At 38.7% G+C, this 15,095-nt stretch overlaps 1 protein-coding gene across 3 annotated transcripts; it reads right to left on the bottom strand.

Annotated features, from left to right (window-relative positions):
* Window positions 1-27: 27 nt before the first annotated feature.
* On the bottom strand, window positions 28-12,288 carry LOC146665469 (homeobox protein DBX1-B-like). Of its 3 annotated transcripts, XM_085413165.1 has the most exons (5): window positions 11,779-12,288; window positions 11,155-11,238; window positions 6,412-6,614; window positions 5,778-5,917; window positions 1,743-1,861 (listed from the first exon to the last, which is right to left on the bottom strand). In XM_085413165.1, the coding sequence occupies exons 1-5, from the start codon at window positions 12,131-12,133 to the stop codon at window positions 1,858-1,860; spliced, it is 786 nt and encodes a 261-aa protein (XP_085269291.1). In that variant the 5' UTR covers window positions 12,134-12,288; the 3' UTR covers window positions 1,743-1,857. The 3 variants fall into 3 exon arrangements, with proteins under 3 accessions (XP_085269292.1, XP_085269289.1, XP_085269291.1); XM_085413166.1 differs by lacking the exon at window positions 5,778-5,917 and having other exon boundaries at window positions 28-1,861; window positions 11,779-12,162; XM_085413163.1 differs by having other exon boundaries at window positions 1,721-5,917.
* Between the last annotated feature and the right edge of the window lie 2,807 nt (window positions 12,289-15,095).

The following is a 15,095-nucleotide window of genomic DNA, read 5'->3' as shown; positions in this document are numbered from 1 at the left end:
GTCGTTTCGGTGTGGATAATAACTGTTCGGAAACGATTGAAAATGATAGTGTGGACGCGGAGCCTTTTTAGCCTTTTTCAAATTTATCCAGATTAGTGTACACGTAGCCTTAAACTGAAACAAGCTGTTGTACAGCTGATTAACAGTTTAGGACCACGCATCCAAAAAAAACCAGACTCCCCAGACTGCCGAAGCACCTTGCACAGAATACTCTGAGGGACACAGTCAAATGTCTTTTCCAAGTCCACAAAACGCATGTAGGGTGGTTGGGCAAACACCCGAGCTTCAGGAACTCATCCACTTACAGGCCCTGCAACCAAGGAGCTGTTTAGGTGCCTCCGCGACTTCACTCCTACCACCACCTAACAATGCCCTCAGTTGAAGCAACAGCAGCACTCCACCATGTTGGTAGAGCAGGACTTTCCTGAGTCACCTGATGGTTTGCCATAATTGCTTTGAGGCCTTACGAAAGTCTCAAAGCAATTACTTAGGCCATAGAAAAACTTTTCTCCCACACCCAAGTTTTTGCTTCTCTGATGGCTCCCTTCACCTCTGGTGTCCACCAGCTTGCACCAACCACGTGCTAGGAGTAATTTATGTTATACATGATTCCCTTAGTGAGTATCATTAGAAGATATAGCATGTATTTTCACTGCCATTCAAAATAAGCCTAACTTTACCCATCCATTAATCCAAATAACCATACTAATTATTAAACTGCATGAATGTCTTAAAGGCATAAAGAACAGATGACCTCTAATTTCATCCATCCATTCGCTTCCGCTTATCCTTTTCAGGGTCGCGGGGGGCGCTGGAGCCTATCCCAGCTGTCATAGGGCGAAAGGCGGGGTACACCCTGGACAGGTCGCCAGTCTGTCGCAGGGCTAACACATAGGGACAGACTCGCATTCACTCGCACATTCACACCTAGTGACAATTTGGATTAATCAATTAACCTATCCCCTCAATTAACCTATCCCCTATCCTCTAATTTCATGCTTCTAAATTCAGATAAAGCTGAGGATACTGTACTTGGCCCTAATAACCTTTAAAATATGGTATCTAACCAGATGCTTACTCTTTGCCTCGCCCTCCAGTAATGTTGGAGTCACATATTGATTGTTCGCTGTTGTGGTGTAATTTTCTGCTACCCTCCCTCTCCTTGGAATCAACCTACCTGCTTCTACAGTAGAATCATAGAGCAGATTGTTTTAAAAACCCTTTGGATTGTTTTTCCGACTTTCTTTGTGTTGTTGGCATTGTGTTCATAATTTGGTAAGGTAGACAGGACACCTGCATGACATTTTAGATGAGTTTTTTTTATTTTTCTATTTCTTTTGTGTGTGTGAGAGAATGCAACAAATACAAATACGAATGAAAGAACATTTTGTATATTTAAAGTAAAAAAAACCCTACAAATATTAAATCTAAAAGTGCTCAGTATACTTTAATTAGTGTGTGCAGATATGCTATAAAGGTAATATACACAACACTGTACAAAAAATAGAGGGCAAAATGGAGAGCTAATTCATTTACTTCCATCATCTTCTAGGAATACTCCATTAATCTGAATCTCTTATAAAACTGTGATTTCTTCACTGTCTGACTGTGACAGTTCTGATTGTTTGCCTGACTCTGATAGAGTCGAAGGGTTACGATGATGACAACAGAGATGCGACTCGTGGTTGTATGGTGCAATCCTGCTCAGCCTGTGGCTGTACGTGCTGCCCACATCAGTGAGATCTGGGTGGGGATTGGTTTTGGTGGGGAGGGTTTGCTGCCGACAGCCGCCCGTTGACAGCAGCTCCCTCTCCTTGGAGTTTCTCCATTTCATCCTGCGGTTTTGGAACCAGATTTTCACCTTCACATGACACAAAAAATAGGTTAACATCAAGTAGAAAATATCTCTGTGATTCAAGTTTGAACTACTAATGGTGGCCAGCTGGTAAGTTCCTGCTCTTTCAGTATTTAATGTATACTTTTTTTCATATGTAGCAGCAAACCAAAGAAAAGAACCAAACCATATTCCGTACTTCTCTTTTCTCTGATTTATTTCCCCTCACCCTCCTACAGGCCAGAAAGATAACAGACTCTCCCTGAGCAGATAATATTCTATGAGCAAATAGTTGGCAACAGTGGAGAGAACCTTTTTATTATTATTAACCTTTATTTAACCAGGAAAAGTCCCATTGAGATTAAAAACCTCTTTTGCAAGGGAGTCCTGGCCAAGAGGCGACAACACGTTGAAATTACAAAGTTACATACATATTATAAATAACAATTACATTTTAAAAACATTTTTCTCTGGCTCTCTCAATCTGGACTTAAAAGCATTTAATGAAATAAGATCTGCTATCTTCCAGTCTTTTTGCATCATGTTCCATGTGAAAGGGGCAGCATAAGTAAAAGCCCTCTTTCCCAGTTCAGTTCTGGCAAATGGAACATTGAGCAATAAAAGATCGCTTGAACGCAGGCTGTAAGAAACAGTACTTCTCCGTGTGAGCAGATCGCAAATGTAGGTGGGCATTTGTCCAAGCAGGGCCTTATAAATAAAGATGCACCAGTGAGCAAACCTCCTGGAGGACAACGAAGGCCATCCCACTCGAGCGTACAGATCACAACAATGGGTCAAGGCCCTACAGTTTGTAATAAACCGTAAGGAGGCATGATAAACTGAGTCAATCTTATGAAGACACTGGGCGGAAGCATTCATGTACAGCAGATCACCATAATCTAAAACAGATAAAAATGTAGCATTTACAAGACGCTTTTTTGTCTCAAAAGAAAAGCAAAATTTGTTTCGAAAGAAAAATCCCAATTTTAGTTTGAGTTTTTTCACAAGATTGTCTATGTGAGGTTTAAAGGTCAGAGAATCATCAATTAAAAAGCCAAGATATTTATACGTATGCACCACTTCTATGAGGTTTCCCTCAAGAGTGGACACCAAGGGGACAGTTTGAGGAAATCTCTTCATGTTTGAAAACAACATTAGCTTTGTCTTTTCAGCATTGAGAACCAATTTCAGCTCCAGAAGTGTGTGCTGAACCACATCAAAAGCTTTCTGCAACGATTCTATTGCCTGTACAGGCTCTTGGTAAATGCATTGAGGAAATCAATGACTGGTTGTGCCACAATTTTCTCCAGCTAAACAAAAACAAAACTGAGGTAATAGTCCTTGGCGCCAAAGAAAAACGATTACAGGTCACCAGAGAACTTCAATCTATACATCTAAAAACCACAAACCAGGCGAGAAATTTGGGTGTAGTGATGGATGCAGACCTAAACTTAGAAAAACACATTAAGACAATAACAAAGTCAGCTTACTATCACCTCAAGAATATTTCAAGGATAAAAGATCTGATGTCTCAACAGGACCTGGAAAAACTAGTCCATGCATTCATTTTTAGTAGGCTTGATTACTGTAACAGCATCTTTACAGGTCTACCTAAAAAATCAGTCAGACAACTACAGCTCATTCAGAACTCTGCTGCTCGAGTCCTCACTAAGACCAAAAAAGTGGACCACATCAGTCCAGCTCTGAGGTCTTTACACTGGCTGCCTGTCCGTCAGAGGATAGACTTTAAAGTTCTGATGCTGGTCTATAAAGCTCTGAATGGTTTAGGACCAAAATACATCAGTGACCTCCTGACCCAGTATGAACCTTCCAGATCCCTCAGGTCATCTGGATCTGGTCTTTTATTAGTTCCCAGAGTCAGAACCAGACACGGAGAAGCTGCATTCAGCTTTTATGCTCCTTATATCTGGAACAAACTCCCAGAAAGCCTCAGATCAGCTGAAACACTCAGTTTATTTAAATCCAGGTTGAAGACTCACCTGTTCTCAGCTGCATTTGAATAAAGCACCAAATCCACACTTTAAGCTTAAATTTCAAAACTTACATTTAACTACTGATTTTATCTACTGTTCTGATTTTATCTGTTTTGATTTTATATAGTGTTTTGTTTGTTTGTTTGTTTGTTTGTTTGTTTGTTTGTTTGTTTGTTTGTTTGTTTGTTTGTTAATTAGTTAGTTAGGTTATTTGCTTGTTTTAATCAATTTTAAATCATGCTTTTTATTTGTTCTTGTTTCTAATGTCTCTGTAAAGCACTTTGAATCACCTTGTTGTTGAATTGTGCTATACAAATAAACTTGCCTTGCCTTGCCTTGCCTTTTCAAAGTTTGAGCCAAAGGAATAAATAACTGTGTCATCAGCATAAAAATGCATACTAGCATTGGACACATTTTGTCCCAAATCATTTATATACATGATGAACAGCAGAGGTCCTAAAATTGAACCCTGTGGCACCCCAGTGTGAATATTCAAAAGTTCTGAGCACAGATTTTCACATTTAATGCATTGAGTCCTGTCACTCAAATAATTAGTAAACCAGGAGACAACATGTCTAGACAGCCCCAAAGAAAGAAGCCTATGCTTTAAAATGGCGTGATCCACAGTGTCGAAAGCTTTTGACAGGTCAATAAAGAGAGAAGCACAGTGCTGTTTTTTATCAAGAGCAACAAGTATGTCATTTATCACTTTTGTGGCAGCCGTGACAGCACTATGCTGTTTTCTGAACCCAGATTGTAGTTTTGAAAGAACTTCATTAGAGTACAAGAACTCTTTTAATTGCTCACTGACGAGAGACTCAAGGACTTTTGCCAAAACACACAAGTTTGATATTGGCCTGTAATTAGTCAAAATGGCCGGGTCGCCTCCTTTTAATATTGGCGTAACAAAAGCAGACTTCCAAACAAGTGGAATTTCTTTATTTTGGATTGAAAGATTAAAAAGCATCGTAAGAGGTTGTGCAATGTAATCAGCTGCTATTTTCAGAAAATAGGGCTCTATTAAGTCTGGCCCTGGGGGTAAGTCTGGCCCTACACCACTTTAAAAGAAATTTAAATAAAGGAGAGACCGTAGGTTTTTTATTTATTATGTACTGTACATCCATCCATTTTCTACAACTTATCTGGGTTTGTGTTTGCAATCACCTTAAACAGAGAATCCTAAACTTCCATAACCCCAGTCACCTCTTCAAGTGGTTTCACAGCCAGTCTAGAAATACAATCTCTCCAGCGAGACCTGGATCTGCCTCAGGACCTCCTTTCCGTAGGGTATGGCTGAAACAGCTTACCTAGGAGGAGTCAAGGAATCATCCTTTTTGATGTGGAAGAGCAGCTGCTCTACTCTTCACCTTCTCTTAAGGGACAGCCCAGCCACCCTTTGTAGGAAACTACACTTGTATCCACAACCTCACTCTTTCTCTCCGAGTTCATGAGCTTATGATTACAGTTGAGGGTAGGAGCATAAACTGACTGGTAAATCAATGTAGAAGTCAGGGCATTCTGGACAAAACTCCAAAACACAAACTTTACAACCTGGTATATGCTGTACAGTGCAGCGAGGAATGCCCAGACCTCTACATTGAAGAAACAAAACAGCCACTTCACAAGCGCATGGCACAACATAGAAGAGCCACCTTTATGGGGTTTAAATCTGGGACTCTCCACCATTTGACCCTAGAACTGAAGAAGCTTCTCGGATGAGAGGTGAAAGGTCTTCAAGCAACTTAAAGAAGTCCAGACGCTTTTCTCTCCAAGCTCCTTAGACTACGATGACCTGGATGACTGAGAACCTTCACAGACACATTTTTTTCATTATTGTGATTATTATAATAATTATCCTATGAGTTTCATTTTGCATTATTCAGAAATATCAATATATACCATTGATCAATGGTCATAACAATTTGCATATTATTGATCAAGGAACTGACCTCACAGCCCATTGTTCGCCACTGGTGCTAGTTTCAGTCATTATGCAAATGCAGTGTTTAAAAGGTTGGGGAAACCTGCAGTCAGCTGAGACTGAAGAAGTCACTTGGATGAATGATGAAAGTTTCTCCCACTGAAAACGCTACGTCCAGATGAACAGAATCAACTTCTTGGGATAAGATTTATTGTTATACATGTTTTTATTTTATACAGTGTCAAATGAATAACTAAAAAAAACTACTAAAACTAGAACTTGAACCACTGTTCCCACATAAACATGTTTTAATAGCACAAATACCATTTACTGAAATTTGTAATCATCTCATAACCTTTATCACTATTCCAAAGAAAATAACTTTGGCATCTAGTCTAAGGAGCTTGGAAAGAAAAGCATCTGGACTTCTTTAAGTTTCTTGAAGATGCTCCGGATGTTTTTCTTTCCAAGCTCCTTAGACTACAATGCCCTGGATGACTGAGAACCTTTACAGACAACTTTTGCATGTCTTCCAAAAATATAATCAACCGAGTGTTAATTTTTTTTTTACTATTGTACAAGATTCCTCATGGCCATGACTGAATAAATAAATGTCAAATCACAGTGTTAGTAATGGTCCAAAACCATGATGTGGTGTGTACCTGGGTGTCTTTAAGATCCAGTTTACTGGCGAGCTTCTTCCTGTCTGGTTTGCTAATATATTTTTGCTTCTCGAAGGTTCTCTCCAAACCTTTTCTTTGGAGGTCTGAGAACACAGCCCGCCGCAGCATGCCCCTCCTGGGCTTCCCTCTGGGGCTTAGGGGCCATGAAAATGTTCCTGGGACAGGAACCACAGAGGCAGAGGCTAGATGGACAAAACATAAGAGAAACAGGAGATTTTAAGAGTCGGGCAATGATTGGGTAGTCTCGACATCTAAAAGAAAAAAAAATGCAACAAGAAAATGGGAGTGCAACAGGCTGTTTTACAGCTGATCAAAAGTTTAAGACCACATGCCTTTTTTTTGAGCACGTGGTCCTAAACTTTTCATCGGTGGTAAAACAGCATAGTTCAGTTTAAGGGTTGTTTTCAATAAATTGCATGCTCAAAAAAATGTTTTGTCTCACTCCAATTTCTTCTTGTTGCATGTCGAAGCTCAACTTGGAAACTTGTTAACGTCCAACCATGCAAAATATGATTTTTTGCCATTTTTCAAATGTTTTTAAACTTTTGACTGGGACTGCATAATGCACAGAGGCTCTTGACTTATAATAATGTTCTATGCAGTCCTGTGGAAAGTTATATATTTAAAATATATATATATTATACATTATATTTTCCTCTCTGATTACTCTGGTACAAAATGACCGAATTACTTTACCTTAAATTAACACACTCCCGGAAGAACACAGTAAGAGAATTCCAGATAAAACTTTTAAATTCAACATACAAATTAACCTTTGACCTGCCATCGGGTTTTATTACGTGCTGTCGGGGAAAATTTCAAGTCTTCTTCATGCAGATGACTAGTCTCAGGTCTGAGATCAGCAGCTTTCTTAAAACACCAAACTAAGTAATTACTTACGCTCCTATATAGTGACACAGTTACATGGATGATTAATCCCTTTGACTCTTTGTTTTTAATGTTATCAATAAAACAATTGCAGCTTTCACTGACAGCACGCAATGTGGTACTTTAGTCTTTACACTTTTTAAAAGTTAGAATACAAAGTGAACATATAGGAAGATTTGTCTGTTGTCACTGGGTGATGCTGAGGTCTGAATCTGAGGGTAGCTCCTCAGAGCACTGCACATGTAACGTTGTAAACAATACCTCATTAAGAATAATCCAAACGTGGTTTCAAATATTCAGGTAAAAAAAAACTCTTTAAAAAAATCTATAAATAAAACTACAGAATCTGTGCTGTAAAATTCATCAGAGGAAAAATTCAACATAGATTTTGACTACATAAATATTAGGCACTGCTATTTTAATCCAGCTTCTTTTACTTTGTATACATAAGCTGTGTTAGTGACAAACTGAGATATCAGAACCTGGAACTTATTTTACGGGCAGTTTGAGTGAACAATACTACAGAAACATTTTCAGTCCTCAGTTATTCATCTTCCGTTAAAACTATGTTAAATCCGCCGTTAATGGGGGTTGTTGAAGTGTAGGCTTTTTAAATGTGGTGTTACTGTGCTTACAGATGTGGAGAGTGAGAAAAGATGCTGCTGTTTGCACATATTTAATAATAACCTCTGCACAGGAGCTGAACAAGAGTCCAGCTTGTTGCTCTTACAGTATAATACTCATAAAAAAAACAGAGTAATGGTAATTAGTTAGTGACTGAATAGACCAGTGACATTTCTCTGTTTCTTATAAAGACCATTTCAATGTCTCATCTTCAGCTACTGGACTGAACCTACTTCAGTTCATTACAGTCAGAGCAGCAGAGCAAATGTCTGAACTACAGCACTGACTTTAACGAGCCTTCAAGTTCACGGTGGTTTCTTGTTTCAAGTCAAGGAGGTGATGTGAAAAGAGAAAACCATCTCCGAATTGAGGAGGGGCCTAAGGGTACATCTTTTGTCATTGTATTACAACTACCAACAAAATAAAATCAACTACTAACATTTAAAAATCAAGTGCCCTCATGCAGTTATGTGAATAAGAGCATGTAAAATCTCAGCTGGTGTCATAGCCTTTGGATGGGTCAGAACTCGTTACCCAGAAAAATTAGGTTTTGTAAACTGTAAAAGGGCATTTTTAAAATTAAATAATGATTGTCTACTAAATAATATATAATGAGTAGAATAATAGATAATGAGGAGAAAGAAGAAGAAAAACAAACCAAACAAAAACACACGAGACTTCAACTTTAGTATTGTGGTATAAAGGCACGTGTATTTGTGCTATCACCACTCCATGTGCTCCTCTGAAATTCAGATGGTTGGTACTAACAACCAATGCAACTTAGCTGGAAGACTTGTCGGCTTTATGACAAAGGAATGTTGTGTACCAGAACTGCAATTGTGTAACGGTGTACTGTTTTTATGTATTATGGTAAACTGACTGTTTATTATATAGCACTTTTCTACCTAAGCACTCAAAGCACTTGAGCACAAAATGCCTCGTTCACCCATTCATACCGGCAATTTTTCCCATGCTTAAGTGTTTTCTATCTAACATTCACACAGCCAGATGGAAGAATCAGAGAACAACTTCGGGTTAGTATCTTGCCCAAGGATATTTAGCATGCAAACTGGATCAGCCAGGGATCAAACCACCAACCTTTCGATTAGTAGATGACCTGCTCTACCTCCTGAGCTACAGCCAACCCGATCATTATGTAACTCAAGTTCATGCATGCATTTTGGGTTATTTAGACCAAAATACTCAATTTTGCTCTACAAGGGCCTGATATCCACTTACAAGGACATTATACTGACACTGTTCTATCAAAATTTTAAACAAATATCCTCATATGTGGCTCTTATTTGTCTTAAAAACCAAAATAAGGTGAAAAAAAATCTGGTAATTCTTTGTTTTTACAAATATATGCCCAAATATCAAAGAGAAATTAAAAATGCATGCAGTGGAAGAGTTCAGGTCTTAGGAGGTTAAGGCTTTTTGGACCATTAGACAGCTAACGTGTTGTAAAAAAAACCAACACAAACTCCCAAGTTTTCCAGATCTAAACTTGCCTTATAATGGATTTACACACTAAACATGTTGCATTTCTGTTTCATCCTAAAATTCATCCTAAAAAAAGTTCGACATTAACCGATGATGGTCCTGGTGCTGATGTTTTCAAACAAGAAAAGTAAAAAGCAGAGATTTTGCGTTCATCCTGTTCTACAATTCTCATGAGAAGGCAGCAGCAGTTGAAAATGTCATAGTTTGATGCAGGAGTTGAAGGTGTATCAAAGCCGCTTTCACACATATTTCAGGACGCCAATGGGGCAGTTTGAGCCTTTGTTGGCAGAGTTCAGACCACATCTGAGGAGGCAGAGAAATCATTTCGGAGACCCAGAGTATCATCTAGCAGTGTGTCTGAAGTAAAATAGTATTGGAAATGCCGCACATTTCCATTTCCTTTTTTTTTTTTTTTTGTCCAGTGAAATTACACAGTCGGTGTGAATGGCTGCATTAAAGGGTGTCTCCTTTTAAGTGTACTGCTGAAAAGGAATAAACTGACACATGTGGCTTTGAGGCAGTTTTATTAATTTGCAACCAGTTTGCTACATGTGTCAGTTGGTCTTTTTTAGCAAAACAATTAAAAGTAAATTCATCAGTCACTCAGTATCATCTGATATCATTGTAGTATCTGGATGCACATAACTAAGCTGGCTTGTTAGCTTGGGCAAAGAGTGTAACAGGGGAATGAGTGCTAGTGCAGCGCCACTGCATTGGTGTGTTATAGTAGAGAGAGATTTGATGAAGCTGTCAATAGACTAGTCAGTCTATGTTGCTACCCTAACTTAAGACCAGACACTGTGGGTAATAATTAAAATAATATGATTGTGTGTACATGCATCAGAGATTAGTTTCACATTTGGAGAAAAGGGTGAGGAACTTTGTCATTTGAAGGTCAGATCAGAGCCACTGTTTCTCTACACTGAAAGGAACCAGCTCTAATGATTGAGGCATCTGAATCTGGCCTACCTCTTTAATTTAATTAATACCATCTTTATTACTCAAAATAAATGAAAGAAGGGATACATTACATTAAATTAAACTGAATAAACAAAAGACACCAATTCTGTGTGAATAAAATCAATTACATATTATTAGCACAAATATTTGGTGCCATCATTTTAATTTAAAGCCTTCTTATTTTAGTTGGCTATAACTGATTGTATAAGATTATACTCCCAAATGTTACAGGGAAGAATTCTCCATGAATAACTGAGGTGTTCTAAAATCTTTCATCTCTGCATCACAGTATCTTGGAAAATGGATGTGATATTTCCATAGGTAAATATCAGCCTGATATCAGTTAGCTACAAAACTATATGTCAACATCTCTAATGTTAAATAATTTCTTTGGAGGCGCCGATGCCAAAGGATCATGAAATGCAAAAAACCCAGGCCCATTATTTTCCAGGCATTTCATTTCATTTAGTGTCTGTTTGTAGCCATATGATGTGCGTGTGAATATGGTAACAAAGTGAATGCATTTCTTTTCTCACTGAACAATCAAAACACTTTAAGTGGACATCAAGTATCCTTTAGTTAGAGCCCATCAGAAAGTAAATGTGATTATGAGTCAAGAGTCAAAGTCATGTTTTCTCCCTTATATCTTCAAATCACACACATTATATAGTAGTTTACAAGCGGCAAAAATCAAAATCAAAAATCCTTTGTTTAAAAAGACAACATAAACATTCCTAGTCCACCTACCTGTGAAATCAGAGGCTCTGATGTAAGGATAAAGGCTTCTGTCTAAAAAAGGCAGAGAGAGCGACTTTGTCTGAAGATTCTGGACTGGAAACAGAAAACAGATTCGCATCCACAGGCAGATTAGGATTTTAACATGAAAAGAGATATATATACACAGATGACTGTTAATAGCAGTGCCACTGAAAGGGCAGCTCAGATCTAACCTCATCAGACGACTGTATTGGACGATTGGTGTTCACGTGTCCATTGCTTAACTTTTATTAAATTGGTTAAAAGTTAAAAACTTAGCTTTTACTTTTGAATGAAGGCCTGAATTCGTCACCGCTACTTTCACCATTTTTTTTTTACTTTTAATTACGTGGTAGTGAAATACACTGCTAATTGTTTGTAGAAATTAAAAAAAAATCATAAGACAATAATAATAAACAATATTTTTATGCTAATTCATTCACTAACAGCACTTTCAAGTCTCCGATAAGTCAATACAGATCGCTCTCTCTCTCTGTGTGTGTGTGTGTGTGTGTGTGTGTGTGTGTGTGTGTGTGTGTGTGTGTGTGTGTGTGTAAATGTATGTTAAATTTATGGAGAGAGGGGCAGAGAAAGAGATCGGTATCAGAAACTCACGACTCCATGTAGAAGGTGCCAGGATCGTACCGACGCCGAACTTCAGGTAGTCCGGGCTGGCTGCGTACACAGATCCGGGGCTGCTGCGGCTGAGTTGACCGGATGTCTCCGTGCTTGGTTCTGTTGTACGTGGAAAGGACCTTGACCCCGCACTGAACGGCAGAATGTCTCCGGAACTAAGGGACGAGAAAGTTCGATGTATGTAGCCGACATGTTGGCTTATGTGATCTTCTACCAGAAAGCCGGTTCCTCTTCCCTGAGCCGCCGATTCGCTCAGTGACGCGGAGAGAGTAGCAGGGACACGCAGGAAACCCGGGTAAAGAGTAGGCGACAGAGCAGCGCAGGGAAACATCATAGTTGTCCGAACAAAATTCCTGTTGTCCAGCAGAGATTTCTTCAGGAGAAATAGGGAAGTCCAGCGACCTGCTCGGTGGCTCTTCGTCCTCGTAGGGTTTTATACCGATTCCACAAACAAAAACGCACACACTTGTGCACGAACGTGTGCGCGCGGACAAGTTCAACCCTCAGCCCATCTCTCTGCCTCATTGGAGAGTTTACACCCTTTATGGGAGTGCTCAAACACCCATAAATTTCATCACAGGACCTCTAAAAATAAAACTTTTCAAATGTTATATTCCAGTTTCTCTGCTGGAGCCAGTAGAGGTTACAACTCAAGTCCAGTGTTCTTGATGTCAGGGTATTACTAATGCACTCACGCCTGCGCCAACATCTACACAGTGGCTTGTAATTGATAAATAAGATGTCCCCACAAAAAAGGAGATGAAGAGGCATATCTGTTATTCAGTTTCGGGACACATTTTACCTGTAAGCATTAGCCAGGAAAAATGCAGATTGTTCTGTTAATGCAGGCCATTGCTGTGAAGTAACAAAAAAGAAAAAAGAAGAAAAAAGTGTTGGTTTGTTCTCTAAACAGCCTAAAAATGTTACCTTTTTGAACTAGATTGTTAGAGAATATTAGCTAATTTTACCTTTCTGAGCTGAATGTCTGCTGGTGTATGTTAGTTGCAAGCCAGGAGCTCATGTAACATCTCAGTTTCCTATTCTGGTCCAACAATCATGGTTGTTTGTTTACAGTACAGGAGCGCTATAGAGAGCAAATCAAAGGCATGTTACCGTCAATGGCCGACAGCAGACTATATTCAGTTAGAACATTGTTATAAAGTGATTATAAATCAACTTTTGTTGGGTTGTAAATTCTGTTTCACCATTACATTTACATTTTGGTGACAGCTATAATTAAAGTAAAATGAGCTGTGTTTATATTGTTAAGAGACAGAGAAAAATATCCTCTCATCTGCTTTGGTACAAATTGTTCTTTAACTTAGTTTGGAAAAAACAACATAATCAACATGATTGAGCCTTTTTTAAAGCCTCTTGCAGCTTTTGCATTTAGACTTATGATCCGAATGCACTGTTGTGCCAAACACGTTTTTCCAAGAAACACTCTATAAACTCTCCTTGCTTTTGTTTTTCTTTTATTTATCTATTTATGTATTATTTATGTTATTATTATTTACATTGATGCATGTGGAAAATAACAATGTCAGAGCTGAAAAAAGACAGAAAGAAAAAAGAAAGTGGATGAAAAAAGAAGAAATACCATAAGAAAAAAAGCACAACGGGTCACCAACCTCTGACCCTGTGCGAAAAAACATAAAATAAACAAACAGCACCTGGAAGAGAAAAAAATGCAAATAAACAAATCAGCAGTCTTGTTGTGTTTTGTGTGTGTGTGTCATGAAATTTACTTGATAATGAGGTTAACAACATCTGACTACACTGTGACTTGATAAGCCAACAGGGCTACAGTGTTTCTTCAGAACCCCTAGCAACAATGAAATCCTAAAGCAAACAATTCAGTTCAGTTTTATTTATATACATTGTTGCATCAAGATACTTTATATTGCAAGGTAAGATAAGGATGAAGACAGGACAAAGACATGCTGTGGAAGACAAGAAAACACCGTCTCTCCACCTCGTTCCTCTGCTATCCTGGTTTGTGTGTGTGCATGTGTGTCTGTGTGTGCTAGTTTTTGTGCAGTGGCGGAACTTTTTGAAATTTTTGTTACATACACCTGCTGGCAATCACACACCTGCCTGCAATGACCCTGTCAAGAGCCATTATTTAAGGGAGTGGCTGAGCAGCAGACAAATTGGATTATGGAATGATTTACAAATTGTAAATACCAACTGAGCTGCACCATTTTGGAGAAGAATCACTGGCACTCAGGAGTAGGGACTGAATCAATTTTTAAGTATAGATGCATTTTGTCATAAAGGTCAGAATCTCAGTCTAAAGCTCACAAAACTATTTCAACAACCGCCAAAGAGCTAAAACAGCAAATGAGAGCAGGTAAACAGATTTCACGAAAAGCTCCTTAGACTAAGGACGACTGAGAACCTTCACAGACATAAAATAAACATCTTACTCTAAAATCCTCACTTACTATTGTCCAGCCCCATGAATTTCTATCAACCAGAAGACAGTGTACAAATGTTCTTGGCATATTGAATTCATACAATAAAATCAAAACTTGACCAAAGCACTTAGCTCATGTTACTGACAAATATGAGAAATTCTTGCCTCAGTGTCTCCATCACACTTGTGACACAGGGCACGCTCACTGAATGCTCATTTGTAGATTGGTCATGGGAGCTCAGACCAGCACATCACTGTGCTAACAGTCTTTCACATTATAAAAGCTTTCATTCTTCTATTCACAGCCCATTTTGCACTAATCATATTGGAGTCTCAACATTCTACAGCCCTTCAGCAGGAGGCTTAACACACCTGGTAGGTTGTTTAGAGGGGTGCTTGTAAATGCCTGAGATTAAAAGGGGTGAAAACACAAGCCAAGCTCTACTGGGGAAATGAGGAGGGGGATGAAAAAAGTAATCAGATTACAGTAACGCGTTACTGCCCATCTCTGCCAAAGACATCCTGGTAAAAAATAATTTGGACATCAGAAATCACAAGTAAACAGTTTAGTATACATTACAGATGAGTGGTGGTCAATTACTTTGATTCTGTGTGGTGAGAAATACAGTATTGTTTATTTGTTAAATCATAAAAAAAATATTTTGCTAAAACTTCAGACACTTTTGCAAGGCTCACAGCCAGAGCACTGTGTCGTGGTCCTGGGTCATTGCCCCAGCGTTTCTGTGTTTGGACTATTGGGGGGTTTTGATTCTGAGTCTGAGGTCTGAGTTCCAGTTTTGGGTTCTCTGCATAGTTCTAATGTCTTAGTGTTTTATCATTTGTTTTTTGTTGTTTGGCTTTTACTCTGTGCTTAGCA

Source organism: Rhamphochromis longiceps, linkage group LG7 (assembly GCF_057381845.1).
Source record: "Rhamphochromis longiceps isolate RC_006_pf linkage group LG7, R_longiceps_female_GT1.1, whole genome shotgun sequence".
NCBI lineage: Eukaryota > Metazoa > Chordata > Actinopteri > Cichliformes > Cichlidae > Rhamphochromis > Rhamphochromis longiceps.
Note: the sequence above shows the minus strand (reverse complement) of the source record. Positions and strands in the feature narration are given on the sequence as shown.